Below are 17014 nucleotides of genomic sequence, written 5' to 3'. Positions count from 1 at the left end.
GAATCTACCAACACTCACCAGTACAAGGACTAAGACTAAGCTGGTAAGGTCCAGGCTGCAGCACCCTATGTGCATTCTAAAACAGGGTGTGGGGTGGGCTGGGCCACACCGCAACATTCACCAGCTTATACTAGGCCAAGATGGAGGAGCAGGCTATGCCGCACAAGAGCCTAGCACCCGCTGGTATGTGTGAGATCTGGGTCTGGGAGTGGGCCGAGTGGGGGAACCTGGAAAATTCCCCTAGTTGGTCATAGCTTCGGCTGCTAAGCATGTGGTCCAGGCCTGAGGGTCAGGCAGTCTGGGCATGGTAGCTCCAACTGTCACCAAATGTGCGGGTTGGTTTTGGAAGGGGACGGACCAGGCAGGGCTGAACAAGGCCAAGCAAACCTTAGTTCACTGGAAACTACAGAAATCAAGCTGGAGCACAGGTCATGCCAAGCTAGGCTGTCATACCTATCAGTCTGCATGAGTCAGGAATGGGAGCAGACTGAGCAGGCCCAGGTTCCAGCACCTGCCAACAAGAGTTAGGACTGGGGGCAGTCTGGGTTAGGCCAGGCTACAGCATCCAAAGCCAAAGGCCAAGGCAGGGGAGGGACTATGCCAATCTGGGTCAGAGCAACCACTGGCACACCCAAGATCTATGGCTGGAAAAAGGCCTGGTTGGGGAGAAAAGGGGAAATCCTGGCTGGACTGTGGTCGCCACTGGCGAGTGCAAAGGCCACAGTAGAGGCTGCTGTCTAGTGTGGACATGGCTGCAGTATCCCTTGGCACAAGTGTGGCCTGGGTCTGGGGTGCACCAGACTGGACCTGTTGGTGCTTGTGAGAACCAGGGTGGGTATAGGACGGATTAGGCTAGGTCTCTGCCCCTAGTGAGCCATGTGTGAGCTGTGTCTGGGTATGGACCAGGCTCAGATGGGCTGTAACACCCAACAGCAAAAACTGGAATGGGTGAAGGTCAGTCAGGAAAGGCCACTGTTCCTGCTAGGACAGGAGGTGGACTAAGTAGGGCTGGCCCACCGACCCACCAATGGGCACGTGATCTGTTTGGCATTGGGAGAAGTTCTGATGGAGGAGCTTGGGAAACTCCTCTGTAGGGACACAGCCCCTGCAGGTGAGTGCACGAAAGAAGAAAGGGAAAGAGAACAGTCCTGTTCAGGCCAGGTTATGGTACCCACTGGCATACATCTGGCGCAGGTTGGGGATGAATTAGGCTGGGCTAGTTCATACTACCTGCTGGCAGATCCAAGCACCAGAATGGGGTGTGGGTCAGGACAGGTTGGGCTGCAACACACGCCAGTTCACATGAGCACTAAGACTGAGCCCGCCTGGGTTGGGCTAGGCTGTAGCCCTCACCAGCGTTAGCTGAAACTGGGGGTGGGCTGGGCCTGGTTCAGCTACAACACCACTGGCAAATGCCAAGGTGAGGCAGGCCATGCCACACTAAGCTGCAGCACCCAACCAGCACCATGTGAGACCTGGGGGGAAGGGCTGAACCTTGTAGGGGGTTGCATGGGACTCCCCTCCTGGACCACCACTCCCAGTGGTGAGTGTGAGAGTTGCAATGGGGGCAGACCAGGCTGGACAGAGCTACAACACCTGTTGGCCTCATTTGGGCTGGATCAGGGGAAAGCCAGGCTGGGCTGACTGTTCCTATTTGCAGGGGGCAAATACTGTCAAGTCAAACTGCAGAACCACCTGGAGAGTACAAGATCCTGGAGTGGGAGTGGGCCCATTAGAGAAACAGCGGGCACCTCCCTCTTGGATTGCCACCCCGTCTGGTGAGCATGAGAACCAGGACTAGGGGCAGGCAAGACTAGAGAGACAGTGACACCCACTCGCACATGTATGGACTGGATAATGGGGCTAGCTGGGTTGAACTAGGCTTCAATACCTATTGACATGTATGAGAGCCGAATGGGATGTGAGACAAACTGGACCAGTCTGCTGTACATACTGGCAAGCATGGGAATCAGGGCAGGGGGCAGGCCTGGTGGGGGTCATTGTGGGTCGCTCCAACTAGTTTCCACTGGTTTGCGTGAGGACCAAGTGTGTGGTGTGCAGGATTGGACTGGGCTGCAGCACCCATTGGTTTGTATAGAAGACAGGGCTGGAGACAGAACTGACCCAGCAATTGCAATCACCAGCATGTGCTGATTGGGGTGATAGACTGTGCTGGACCCTGTATTGGCAAGCACCACACAAGAATCAGGTCTGGAATCACCTCAGATTAAGTTTCTTGGGGTATTCCCCTAACTGAATTGCTGGACTCAGAACCCCAATCATGGAGAAAATTGCAGGTTCCATGGTCTGACCGTGGAGTGCATATGTCAGAGCTGGGCCTCCTCAGTGGCTTAGAATAGTGGACAGCATATCCAGGTGCACATGGAAGACATGGCAGTACACTGGAGTCTGCAGAAGACCGAGGACAGAACAAATCCATTAATTACCCAAGTCAAGAGTTGGCAGTGAATACCTGGGCAAATGGAGACTCTAAGGTAGACTATGTCAATCAGTGGATTCTGGAGAGATTTCATCGTGCTTGGGGTGACGAGACCAGTAGTAATTCAGAACTGGTGAATTATCAAAACCTCATGAGCAGGACCCTCAGAGCATGCCCCACATCGGGGACCCTGTGGTGGTGTTGGGTGGCTGTCCTCCATCCTAGGGTGCAAAGGCATCTGGGAGGCTGGGTGTGGCTTCTCCCCTCTCTCCCCCAATCCCTCAGAAACGGGAAGGTAAAAAAGAGAATGTGGAAATAATGGACTCACCCACATTCCTGTAGCCCTTGGCCCTTACTACCTAATAAACTATGTAAAAATCATCAGAAAAATGATAAAACTTTAAAAATTAAAGAGAGAGAGGGGAGAGGGGGACATGGAAGGAAGGCAGGGGAGGGAAAATGAAATTAAGCCCAAGTGGGCTTGTCACTGCGTGCAGCCAGTGTCCAACACCTGTGAGAAGGCCAGAAGAGGCATACGACCATCACAGCCGGTGACTGGGCCCCGGCAATGAAACCCGGAGCCAAGGACACCAGGCTGAGGGACTGCAGTGTGCTCCTGGCAACTTTGCCAAATGGCAACGGCAGCTTCATCAGTCAGCAAGATGAGACAGAGGCCAAGGTAGCCAAGCAGAGCATTAAGAAGTTTCCAGCATGGCTTAGGACATACATGCAAATGCCTTCAACATCACATCCTGCTCTGCTAGCAGCCGGGGTTTTGGTCCACCTGTCGGAAGGTAATGGCGCACACAGAGACAGGCTGAAGTCTGGGCTGTGCACCGTGATGGACGGCGCTGGGGGACTCGGAGCGCACTCCAGCTCTCGGGCGCCGGTGTGCGTTCCAGCTCTTCCACCACCCACGTGACCGTCCCCACAGGGGCTCACGATGACCTCCAGTGTGAGGACAAAAGGCTCAAGAGAGGGGCACGAACTTGGCCTGGTGGTCCCAACGTCTGTGTCCTCCCTAAGTCCACCTGGGTTTGAGTTTTGACTCTGCTTGCTGTGAAAGCAGGCCCTGGAGGCAGCGCCGACGGCTGAGGTGGTGGGCCCTGGCAGCCAGGCGCGAGACCTGGACGGAGCCTGCTCCAGCTTCTGCCCAGCCAGGGCAGTGATCTGAGATGTGACACACATTTCTGCTCGCTCCCTTTCTCATAAACAAACTTTCAAAGAGGTTTTGAAAGCTTAAAGGAAGACACGGATGGAAAAGAACATTGCAAAATATAAGTACTTACCTATAAGCATTTATATAATCTTTCCTGTGTTCCAGAAGAAAATCTCTCAGTTTGCCAATATGTGAAATCTAAAAATTGAAAAAGAAAGCAAGCACTTTACAGATGCTGGTACATTACATCCAAAACTTCATATATAATGACTTCTACATTAACAGACTGGAATGCAAGCTGGAAAAAGGTTTGGAAGCTACAAATCAAGCAACTTTAGCTTAAGACTGTCACATAGAGCTCAACCTGTGTATTCCTGGGCCTTGGCCTCCTTCCCATGGCTCCTTTTCCCTCTGTGTGCTATGATCGTGAAGCAAGGAGCTGAGAGACCAAACAGTGCATGTCAACTACCTGCTGGCACCTGCTGTTCAGCGACAGCCAATCATGTTCCAAGGTGTCTTGCACCTGACCTTTTACAGACAATTATTCCCTCTGCCCAGTGTTCTAGAGGATGCAGTCTAAGGCAGAGCACAGGGCTGAGACCAGGGACCACAACAGTAACATCCCAAGGCCAGAGCCATGGGGCTCACACAGGCCCCGCAGGGCACAGGGCTGAGACCAGGGACCACGACAGTAACATCCCTACACAACAAACACCCGTTTTCCCCACACACACAGGGATGGGTCCAAAGCTTTGCACCTACTGTGAGCACGGCTGGAGGTGAAAAGCTACATGAAACAAAGAGGCAGGAAGAAAGCCCGGATCAGGGCTGCAGCACCAGAGGCCAGTCACACCGCCGGCACGGGCTCTGCCGTCTGAGCAAGGCGCACTGGGGCTTCTGACACACACCCTTCGTGCTAATGGAGAACACACGTGGCACAGCCTGGAACGGTCTGTGGAACTCCCACCTCTCCCGTCTTAAGTGTTTCTGTCCAGGCCAACCCAGGCTAATTTTCATTTTGTTCTCAATTTAGAAAACCTTCTGAACAATGCACATTTGTAACTACTGTTAAAAATGAGGTTCTAAAAAATAGCCTAAGAAATTTTAAAAGCCCAATTCAAACAAAGAATTGAAGAATGGCCCCAATGTGCAGGTAACGGTAACAATGGGTGCCCGGACGGGCAGTCCAAGGCGACTGTCCCTGTCCTCGTGAGCAGCCTGCAGGACAAGCCACACGGGTGCCAGGGACGTGTCTGCGACAAGCTGGGGTCCAAGCCGAGGACCAAGCGTCGGGATTCAGCAGGCTTCCCAGGACCCCACGCCTGCTTTCCTCACACACCTGCTTCTTCCTACAAAAGCCCCATCAGGATCAAAAGGAATTTTCAGTAAGAAGTGATATATGATTACTGTCTTAATGATAACATAATTTAATACATAACAAGAATACCCTGTATCAAACAATATTATAAACAATATTATAAAGGCCAAGAATGAAAAGAAACAAAAGAGCCTTGAGCTTTGTGTAAACATCTGAGAGCGATGAGCGCTTCAGATCTCCGAAAACCTATGCCCAGAAGCCAGGGGCCGCCGTGGGTAGCATGCCAACCTCCCCCTGCAGCACCAGCATCCCGCATGGGCACTGGTTCATGTCCCAGCTGCTGCACTTCTGATGCACTTCCACGCCTTTTTCTTTTTTTTTTTTTTTAATAATTGGAAAGGCAGCTGAGACCACAGAAGGGAGAGAAAGAAAGATCTTCCATCTGCTTGTTCAAACCCAAATGACTGCCAATGGCTGGAGCTGAGCCAACCTGAATCCAGGAGCCTCCGCCGGGTCTCCCACACAGGTGCAGAGGCCCAAGGCTTTAAGCCAGCCTCTGCTGCTTTTCCAGACCACAATCAGGGAGCTGGGTCGGAAATGGCGTAGCCAGGACACAAACTGGCACTCATGGCGGCAGTAGACCCCTGCTGCCTGAACGGACCCACTGGCATACCCGAGCCCGCCACAGGTGACAGGTGACTGTCAGGGATGACTGATTACACAGGTCTCCCACAGCCCAACCTTGAGGTCTCTTTCCTGTTAGGCTCAGCGCTGTGTTTCAGAGTAAGCTGCCAGACAGCCTACATACTCCGCTCCAATTCTGGTGGCCAGTGACACTCGGAGAGGCTGGGGGTTGTATACTTTGGGCTTGGGCTGTCTCCATGGAGAGTACAAATGTTCAAAGTCACTGATGGGGTCAAGGAGGAGTACACGTGCAGTGAACGAGAAGGCCTGTGCTTCTGGTAGGGCAAAGGCCATTCTACTGTAAACTGCTGAGGAAATCAGTTACAGGGAAAATGCTTTTGCCCTCTGATGATGTAAAGAGTGACCGGGCAGAGCCCGTGAGCAGCAAGGGTGCCTCCATGGGACGAGGTGGGTGAAGGTCAAGGACGGGACACGGAGGGCAGTGTCTGGGGGGCACCCTGCGGGTGTGGACAGCAGGAGGGACACACCACTGTCCCTGCACCGCCAAGCCTTCTCTGTCCCAGCCCATCGTCTCTGGAGAACCCGGGGACTCCTCCGCGTTGTGCCATCCCACCAACATCACTTCAGTTTGGTACCTGCCATGTGAAGAAAGATTGGTCTGCAAATGCATCCTTCCTACACCCTCCTCCCACTTCAGCTTAGGGCCCGAGAGGTCACGCCCTCTGCCCCGTTCACTTCCGCATTCTGAGCAGTACCACAGGGGAAAGGGCAGGAGGAGCAAATGTGTGGTGGTCGCGGAGCGGGTAGAGCCAAAAAGACTGCAAGATCCGTAAATCCCTACGCTCCCACTGCTCCAACAGCACTGCTGGCTGCGCATCCACAGCACAGGGAGCAACCGGCCAGCTACTGTTACAGGCAGGCAGCTGTGGAGAAGTGGCGTGAGGGCTGCTCGGAAGGCACAGGTCCACTGGATCCACCGTGTCCAATCTAGACTGCGCTCCAGCGGGCTTCCCGGGAGCTGACCTCACCAGTGGCGCCCCGCCCACGGGACAGCTGGCCTGCCCGAAGAGTCCTCATCAGTGGGCCACATTTGCTTCACTGCCACAGCCACGTCAGTGTGTCCCCAGGGACAAAGAACAGAGCAGCCTGGAGTTGTGACACAAACCAGAGCTTACAGTTAGAGCTGAACTGTAACCGACAGAGGACAGGAACAAGGGGAGGACACAACGATTCGTGAATACAGCTTTTGGCCAGTCAGTGTCTCATCCAGATCTGACCACCGCCCGAGGAGTGCTCTCCATCCTGGCAAGCAACCGAGCCCGGGGGGTGACGGCAGCCACAGGGGATCCACACCTCTAACAAGCCGAGCCAGCACAAATGCCGTTACCGGAGACGGCCCTAACCCAACTCACGACCATGTTGGTGTTTTCAGTTTCGTTTTTATATTAATGTCATTTCAACCCATTTGTTATTAAAGAATCTCACACTTATATAATAATAGGGCCAGCACTGTAGCATGGTAGCCCAAGCCACTGCCTGCAGTGCCAGCATCCCCTATGGGTTCTTCTTGGCATTTCGGCTGCTCTCATCCAATCCAGCTCCTTGCTAACGGAACCCCAAGTCCTTGGGACCCTTTTTCCACACCAAAGACCCAGATGAAACTCCTGGATCCTAACTGTGGCTTGGCCCAGCTCTTGTTGCAGCCACTGGGGGAGTAAACCAACTGACAGAAGATCTCTCTCTCCCCACCCCAGCACTCTTTCAAATAGAGCTTTTAAAAATTACAATGAAAATTTTAAAATATTTATTTAATGTATCTGAAAGGCGGTGATGGTGGGGCCCGGGGGGCAGTATACCTCCCATGCATCCCCCCTCAGGGCTGTCGGGAGCCCAGGGACTTAGGCATCCCGGGCGCAACAGCAGAAGCTGGAGGAGAAGCGGAGCACGGGACTCGCACTGGCACTGACAGGGGACGCCGCTGTCGTAAGCGGCAACTCAGCCTGCTGAGCCAGGACACTGTCCCCCCAGCTTATCTAAGCGGAATCATGATACTATGTATTACAATTATGTTTTTGTTTCTTTGTTTTTAGAATCCTAATCTTTTGTTGGAGAAAGATAACAAATGAAGGAATATAAAGTTGGATATCTTCGAAATTCCCAAAGCTGTCCTTTGTTCTTTCAACATGCTGACTCCTTTGAGGTGTGGATATTCTGCTAATAAATCAGTGGTAATTCACACGTAAACCAAGACGCAATCTCTGCTTAAATTCCACCAGTCAAGAGCAACACCGCCTCAAAAAAACTCAACAAAACCTTCCTTGAGAATTCTGACTCTGCCTGCATGAGTTCATGTACTTTTCCCAGGGACAGTCATACTACCATGCCTGTTCCATGGAGGAGAAAACCGAGTTAGATAAGGAGCAACTCGCGCAGCAACACCATGGCTGAAGCCTGGATCAAGCCCAGGCAGTCTAAACACCAGGGCTGAGTTCCCAACCAGCAGACTTGCAGATTCCTGGCAGCCAGGACGCAGTTTTCCGGTCTGAGGTTTGCAGCCGATGACCGGGAGCTGAGCAAAGCAGCCCGAGCAAGCAGCAGCCGCACGCTGCTCCTGTCTGGGTGTTGCCCTCACCACACCCCACAGACTGCACCGTGCCAACAGTGAGCACCAGCCCTGGGTGCTGGGCAGGGTGCCACCTGCTACACATGTGAGCCCCAAGCTGCAACACTCACAGGAATCAGATGTTCTCCCCAGGTCCAGTCAATGCGCTTCAACAAAGAGGTTCCTGCAGGGGTGCACGACCCAGAAGCAGCAGGAGTGGGATCAACGACAGGCCTAAAGCACTCCAAGGTGAGGCAGCCATCAATACTGTCGTCAAACTGATCAACACGACGAGTATTTACCCAAGTTTGGGTTTTTCCTTATAGAAACATAAATTGGGCTTCCGATCAGAATATGTGCATGCCTGAGTCCTGCCCTCAAGGGCCGAGGACTGGCCAGGCCGCGAGGCTGTGCAGCATGGTCCACAGAAAGCCTGGCAGGGGCAGTTCATTCTGAGCAGCAGTGAGCAAGTACAACAAACAGGGCGGGAGGAAGTGGAGAGAGGCCCCTCTTAGAGTGCATCCACTCTGAATCTTAGGACAGGGGCAGGCGGACGGGACCCACAGGGCAAACCACTGTGTGGGGTCTGAGCAGAAATTTAAGGGGCTGGCCATGACTGCGGGCTCTCTACCCGCTGCGGACGGTGGCTTTAGCTTCCTACCCGGGGGCTTCAGGGTTGGGGCCTCATCTCGACTGACCTTCCTGGCCTGTCTCCCCGCCTTCGCACACACTCCAGAGGAAATGAAACCTGTGCCCGATGCATGGAAGGCGGCAAGCAGGCGCCCTCCCTCCCCTCTTCCACACCAGCCAGCTGGGACGGCCCCTTGGCCTGCGCTCCGCCTCTCGCTGTAAGCCTAAGCCGGCCTTTCCTCTGGGCTCTCTCGGATCTGACTTCCACATCGTTCAGGTCGTCCCAGTACTGAGCCGGGACAAAAAAAAACAGTTTATCAGCTCCCCTAAACACTTAACCCTTGCCAACTGACATTGTGAGCAAGCTGCCTCATCTCCTTGGCTTCGCTACTAAGTTGTTTTTGGGTCTGTCACACAACCCTCCGGCCTGTGGGGCACAGACCACGACCACTGGTACAGAGGGCAGCGAAGTAACAGGGCACGCAGATGGTGACACAACAAGCCAGATGCCCCGCACTAGGGTCTGTGTGCCTGTCACCTCTGCATGTCAACCCCTAAGGAGACCTTGCCATTGCAGCAGAGCTCCACCCCGCCCCGGAAGTGATATCAACTTGTCGGGGCGGAAGCTAAGGGGTAGTGCGAAGCTGACAACCTCTACCAAGAGCAGCCCAAAACTTTACCAAACAAGTTACTTAAACTCCAGTCTACAACTCCAAGTGTTCACCTGACTCATCCCCTTCTTTCTCTGAAGAGAAATCAAGTTCACTTTTAATTAGTTATATTTAACAAGTCTACTACCTTCCATCAGGCAGACATTGACGGACTCGTCCCAACCCATCCCCCATGGAAGCAAACCGACTCTGCAGCAGCAGCAGCGCGGACTGAGACTGGAGGCACCTGCCACAGGAAAGGACTCTCAGGTGACCCGCCCTAGCACAGGAGAGCCCACGGGTGGGACTGGCCCTGCAGGTGACACTGCCATCCGCCCATGACCGACACAGGTGGCTTGCCCACAGGCACGTGGTGGGAGGGCAGGAGCCAGGCCGACCGAGGCTGTCTGCAGTATGCAGTGGGAAGCATTTGTGCAGAGCTCCAGCTGCGAGCAGAGGGAAGACTCCAGCTGCCCGGCACAGCTGTGATGTCTGCGTACCTGGTAGGACTTGGAGCCTTTGTTTTCTTCTTCACATTGTTTGCCCTTAAGATTTTTTTCTACAGTTAGCACGTATAATCTTCAAAATCAACAAAAGAAGTTTTTAAATGAAGACAGGAAAATCTTCCTGTCTCCGTCCCTTACTAAAGCCCCGGGGTTGATCTTCCCACTAGCCCAGGTTCAAGTACAAGACCCTAAGCCTGGGCCATCCTCGTGTCCCTTCCCTGCTGCCCTGTCCAGAGTCAGGCCCTTCTTTCTGGGTCTTCTCTGCCATGGCCACGCCGGGTGCCCTGGCAAGCATGTCTCAAGAGGTGTCACTGTGCTGTGTGCTGTCTGAACTGCTCTCCTGTCATACACTGTGCAGGCCTGTGCGTGACCAAGTGGTCCCCATCCAATGGCTCATACCCCAAACCAACAAATGGCTCTTCTTTTTTCCTCAATGCTGGCCGGGCAAAATCCACTGGAGAGCAAGTCGCTGCAGCCTGCTCACCATCCACTAGATGGCGACACAAGCGCTCACGCGGCCGCAGTGACTGGCGCGTTCTCAAAAAATGCACTTTTCCTCAAGTGTTTTTCTAGTATCTAAGGGTCTTTCTTTTTGATCTGGAACCAAAGGATTCGCGGAGGTTAAGTGCTCTGCTCCCGCGCGCGCGCCCGGTGAGTCCCGCAGCACACACTGGCCCAGGGAAGTGGGTCTGGGGTCCTGAGCCCCGCACAGGCCCCGCTAGCTTTATCTGTGCTGCCCACAAGACGGCGGGCTAGGGCTCCTTCCCGGGTGTTTTGTAAATTACCAAGGCAAGAGAAACCGGGGAAACAAAACCACGGTACCAACGGGCTTGCCACAGGACGACTGCCTGAGCCGCACAGGGATGGCTCCCGCACCTCGTCCGACTCCCAACAAAGACCTGACTGCTGAGGAAACAGAGTGCCGGTTTGCATAATTTGCCTAGCAAGAAACAGGCATTGTTTAAGATTAAAGAAACTCCAGAAGGTCCCTCTGGCATTTCATAAAAAGTTCCCTCTAACACAAAAATCATTCTTTTTTCCACTCTGCCAGTGGCCACAGCTTGCTGCTCAGGTTACTATGCAGCCAAGGCACTGCCACGGCAACCGCTGCCGCACGTGCCAAGCCCCCACGAGCTGAGGTGAATTTTCACAAGCATCAGGCTCCCAAGTTTAATTTGGAGCCCTCTACCTAAATTCTGAATCCCCGCCCTTCAGTCCTAACTGAAAAATGCACCAAGACCAATGACTAAAGTCAGAGCTCAAGTTCAGAGCTAACGCACTGTGAGCGCCTGGGGCCTGCTGCAGTCACAGTGGGGCCTCTGAGGCTCCCAGGAGAAGGTCCCGGGCAATTAGTCACCCACAAAGCGCTGGGCAAGGCCGGCCAGTCCCCTGGGCTCGGCCCCAGAGGGAGTTTGTTAAGGGCTCTGTCTTTTTTTTTTTTTTTAAAGATTTATTTATTTATTGGAGAGTCAGATATACAGAGAGGAGGAGAGACAGAGAGGAAGATCTTCCGTCCATGATTCACTCCCCAAGTGAGCGCAATGGCCGATGCTATGCCGATCCGAAGCCAGGATCCAGGAACTTCTTCCAGGTATCCCACATTGGTGCAGGATTCCAAAGCTTTGGGCCGTCCTCGACTGCTTTCCCAGGCCACAAGCAGGGAGCTGGATGGGAATGGAGCTGCTGGGATTAGAACCGGCGCCCATATGGGATCCCAGCGTGTTCAAGGCGAGGACTTTTAGCCACTAGGCCATGCCGCCGGGCCCAAGGGGCTCTGTCTTATGAGTCACTCCCAGTCCCCACGTGCATTATGCCCCTTGAAGAGCTCGGAGCCTTCTGTGGCAGTGTCCCCTGTGGGAGCAGCCCAGCATTGCTCATTGTCTTTCCGGGTGCCCTGCCCTCCCTCGGCTTCCAGAAGACTCCTCTCCGAGGCCTCTATTCCAGCTGTCAGCTGGTCTCCACTCCCATTCAATGCCACTCACTGCTGGCTCTGCCCTGGCTAACCGCGAGACTCGGCCAGCTCAGCCCTGGCTCTCACACCCCGGCCCCTCTCAGCCCGTTCCTTGGCTATGCTGACGACATAAACTGTCCCCCCAGCCCTGCCTCCCTCCGGTGTGCCCAACTGTCGCTGGCCACGTCGCTCTGTGCCCCCCGAGTGTGCTGCATGTCTCAGCGGACACGTGCACAGCCACTCACGCTTGGCTTATTCCCAGCATCCCTGCTGCCCCAACTCGCAGTCCTGCCTCTTTTCCTCCACAAATGAAACTGGCCACCCAGTCTTGCCCACATCAGCCACGGTAGCCAGCCTCCGCCAACTAGCCCTCCTGTACTTCCTGCCTGGGGGCGTGCCCCCCGCACGACCACTCCCCAAGCCAGCCTCTGCTTTCTGCTGCTGCACCCTGGCATCTGCTCGTCTCTGCCCAGAATGTCTTCTTTCCCATTGGCCGCTGGCACAGAATAGAGCCCCCAGACAGGGCCTTGAACGCACAAGCCTGTCCCCTTGGCCAGTTCCCCTTCCTTAGCTTAGCTCGCTGAACTGAAGCCAGCTTTGTGGAGGGTCACGTTTAGGGGAACTCTAGGTCTGGAGCAGAAAGTGACTATCCCTGCCCGTGGTCCACAGGGGGGCTGAAGCCCACCTGGCCATCCGACCAAGCAGAGCAAGCAGGCCTGCTCAGGCAGGGCCTAACCTCACCGCCTGTGGGCCTCAGGGACCCGGTGAGAGCCAGGTGCCGGACACGAGAGGACTGTGCTAGATCACGCTCTAGAAACCCAGAGCCCCTCCGTCTGAGGGCAGCAGCCCTTGCTCCTGCAGGTCTGCCGACAGTAAACCTTTTCCTTTCCTTTCAGGCAGCCATGGAGGTCCTGCGGACAGCATTCTGGGTTCCCCTTACACCTTCTCGGGGGCCGCTGGTCCATGGCAGCCGCAAGCACAGCGCTCTGTCCTGCTAGCCCGGAAAACCACATGAGGCCACCAGTTCCAGGGCACAGCACTCAGCAGTAAGTACCCCGGGAAGAGCCGACACAAAGCTGCCGCGGTTCCCAGAGCCCGGGGATGCCCTCCGAGAGCGCAGCCTTCCGCTTCGCAGCAGGCGCTTCCATGACGGGGTCAAAGGTAGATGGCGCGGTGGCCTAACTTCTGATATTAGCGACTCACTTTCTAACAATGAAGCACTGTTTTTTTCTAATATTAAGCCCTTAGCCCCTTTTTAAGAATTCAGAAATTTAAAATTAAAATCCTAGGTTCTTAATGACCTAAGCAGAGAAAGCTCGTTCATTTACAACAGGGTTAGGGCACTACAACCTGGGGGAAGGGCAGATGTCTGCCATGTCCCCACGCCTTCCGGCCCCAGTGCTCCTTGGGACCTGAACTGCACACACGCATTCCCACTCCTCCCGCTGCCCACACTGCACACTCAACCGGCCCCTTGTTCCAAAGCTCTGTCCACTCCTGGCTCACCTGACTGGCTCAGGTTGACCACAGACAGAGCAGGGGGCACAAGATCTGTGTTGACCCAGAATGCTGCAACCCCCAAGGCTCTGGGAGACACCTGCTTTGTGGGAGGAGAGTCAAGTGGGGCCCACTGCCATTCCCAGGTCATCCATTCCATGTTAAACAGCGAGGGGTTCTTTCTGAGATTTGAATCAGGTTCAGCTGCAGTGTCCGCCACCTCAGCCTTCCCCAGTGTCCCCTCAAGAATTTTCAGCTGGGGGCCTGGCGGCATGGCCTAGCAGCTAAAGTCCTCACCTTGAACGTGCCGGGATCCCATATGGGCGCCGGTTCTAATCCCAGCAGCTCCACTTCCCATCCAGCTCCCTGCTTGTGGCCTGGGAAAGCAGTCGAGGACGGTCCAAAGCTTTGGGACCCTGCACCTGTGTGGGATACCTGGAAGAAGTTCCTGGATCCTGGCTTCGGATCGGCATAGCATCGGCTGTTGCACTCACTTAGGGAGTGAATCATGGGATGGAAGATCTTCCTCTCTGTCTCCCCTCCTCTCTGTATATCTGACTTTCCAATAGATAAATAAATCTTTAAAAAAAAAAAAAAGAATTTTCAGGTGGAACACACACACTGTGGCTTCTGGCCACACTTGCTCCTCCCGATCGCGGGCCGGGTGTGGATCACTGGACCCGGCTGTGGACTCGGCTTTGGCAAATGCCTTGTCAGTAGGCAGCCTGGAGGAGCAGGGAAGCCCTAGTTGAGCTGACTTACAACAGCCAAGAGAGTCTCCACCATTTTACATTATTCCAGGGCCTCCTGTCATTTGTGATTCTTTTGCCCTCAAAGACTTTGGTAAAAGAAAATCATCCATGAAAATCATGGATAACAATGCAGTGGAGAAGAGCCAGGGTGACTTCCCTGGGGCAGAGTGTGCCTGGACTGAGGGGCCAGCACCTGTGCTCTCAGCTGCCTTTGACTTTGAAAAAAAATCTGACTGTATGTACACACGCGCGCACACACACACACACCCAGGTGTCTGCACGCCCTAGAGTTACATGCACACAGAGCACACACACACCCCCGAGTGTACGCACGCACACTGCCTGCACACAGAGCACACACACACACACCTGAGTGTACGCACGCACACTGCCTGCACACAGAGCACACACACACACACCTGAGTGTATGCACGCACACTGCCTGCACACAGAGCACACACACACACACACACCTGAGTGTACGCACGCACACTGCCTGCACACAGAGCACACACACACCTGAGTGTATGCACGCACACTGCCTGCACACAGAGCACACACACACACCTGAGTGTATGCACGCACACTGCCTGCACACAGAGCACACACACACACCTGAGTGTATGCACGCACACTGCCTGCACACAGAGCACACACACACACACCTGAGTGTATGCACGCACACTGCCTGCACACAGAGCACACACACACACACACACCTGAGTGTATGCACGCACACTGCCTGCACACAGAGCACACACACACACCTGAGTGTATGCACGCACACTGCATGCACACAGAGCACACACACACACCTGAGTGTATGCACGCACACTGCCTGCACACAGAGCACACACACACACACACACACACACCTGAGTGTATGCACGCACACTGCCTGCACACAGAGCACACACACACACACCTGAGTGTATGCACGCACACTGCCTGCACACAGAGCACACACACACACACACACACACACCTGAGTGTATGCACGCACACTGCATGCACACAGAGCACACACACACCTGAGTGTACGCACGCACACTGCATGCACACAGAGCACACACACACCTGAGTGTATGCACGCACACTGCCTGCACACAGAGCACACACACACCTGAGTGTATGCACGCACACTGCCTGCACACAGAGCACACACACACACACCTGAGTGTATGCACGCACACTGCCTGCACACAGAGCACACACACACACACACACACACCTGAGTGTATGCACGCACACTGCATGCACACAGAGCACACACACACCTGAGTGTACGCACGCACACTGCATGCACACAGAGCACACACACACCTGAGTGTACGCATGCACACTGCATGCACACAGAGCACACACACACACACCTGAGTGTATGCACGCACACTGCCTGCACACAGAGCACACACACACACACCTGAGTGTATGCACGCACACTGCCTGCACACAGAGCACACACACACACACACACACACACCTGAGTGTATGCACGCACACTGCCTGCACACAGAGCACACACACACACACACACCTGAGTGTATGCACGCACACTGCATGCACACAGAGCACACACACACCTGAGTGTATGCACGCACACTGCATGCACACAGAGCACACACACACCTGAGTGTACGCACGCACACTGCATGCACACAGAGCACACACACACCTGAGTGTACGCATGCACACTGCCTGCCAACGTTTGGAACCTCCCAGGCTTCTCGCTCCCTGAGCCAAGGTTAACAACCGCAGTCGCATAGGACACAGCTTCACCACATGCCTACGATACCTTCCAGCTCAGCGCCGGACAACCCCACAGGGGCCACAGGGGCCATGAGGGGCTTAGCAGGGGCAGTGGGGGTCCTGAGGCCTGCGAATGTGCAGCCCCATGCCTGCCTCCCTGGGCGGAAGGCGGCCGCTAAGCCGTCGCTGCGACCAACCAGCAGTCAATGCCTGGTGCTTCCTGAGCGAGGCTCGGCCGTCACAGACCCTCGCATTTCATCCTCACAGCCAGCGAGAAAACAGATGGAGAAATTCGCCCAAGGTCAGCAGCAGGCAAGCTCCAAAGCCACGCCCTAACTGTGCTGGACACTCCAGGCCTACCCTCCTGAGTCCTCCCCACTCCCAGCCTCGTGCCGGGGCAGATCTGGGGGAAAACTGTTAGCTGCTGAACCAAGGCAAAGACAAATTTTCATGCAGCCTTCTACATTCTCCACAGCCCACCCAGAAAAACAAATCCAGGGCTCAATTTGTCAGTCTCTTCAACAGTGTTGGCTACAAGGCGCCTGGCCCCACCCCGGCCGGAGGCGCTGAGCCGGCTAGCACGCAGCCCGCCGCAGCCCGCCGCAGCCAGGAGCCCGCACCCTCCCTGCTCCGGGAAGAATCCTGAGTCTGAAAAGAACTGTGTCTTGTTCATATTAGATCCCCAAACTTGGCATGGGTCCTAGCCCAACAAATGTCTAGGAACATTCAACAAATTAATGAGTAACAAATTTTTATCAAGGATTTGTCATTCTAAAACAAACACTAAGAAATGGCTGTATCTAAAGAGTGTGCTTGTGATGTGTTCAAGTGTTTTAAAACTCTGGATCCTTTTCACAGTTTCTCAAGTACAGTCGTACACACCAAAGGCACATCGCGCTGCCCAGGAGCCAACAGTTACGACCGGCAGCTCAGCATCAGCTGCGGCGCCCAGCAGCAGAGCAAGGACAAGGCTGGGCGACAGACAGGCCCACCTCGGGGAAGCCTCTCTCAGCTCAAGTTCAACAGTGGCACACAAAGAGGCAGTCCCCAAAGGCTGGACACATCCTAGCTGACATTACAAGTAAGTGTAAGATATGAGGGGGAAAAAATGATCT

At 54.5% G+C, this 17014-nt stretch overlaps 1 protein-coding gene across 2 annotated transcripts in view; it reads right to left on the bottom strand.

Moving 5' to 3' along the window:
• The window catches only part of STX18 (syntaxin 18), a 90417-nt gene that overhangs the window by 28711 nt on the left and 44692 nt on the right, over positions 1-17014 (bottom strand). For both annotated transcript variants that reach the window (XM_040965715.1, XM_040965716.1), the window contains exon 2: positions 3730-3797. In XM_040965715.1, coding sequence (XP_040821649.1) covers positions 3730-3797 — 68 coding nt within the window. The remainder of the gene's footprint in view (positions 1-3729; positions 3798-17014) is intronic.

Source organism: Ochotona curzoniae, unplaced genomic scaffold, assembly GCF_017591425.1.
Source record: "Ochotona curzoniae isolate NIBS_2020 unplaced genomic scaffold, NIBS_Ocur_1.0 scaffold_4505, whole genome shotgun sequence".
NCBI lineage: Eukaryota > Metazoa > Chordata > Mammalia > Lagomorpha > Ochotonidae > Ochotona > Ochotona curzoniae.
Note: the sequence above shows the minus strand (reverse complement) of the source record. Positions and strands in the feature narration are given on the sequence as shown.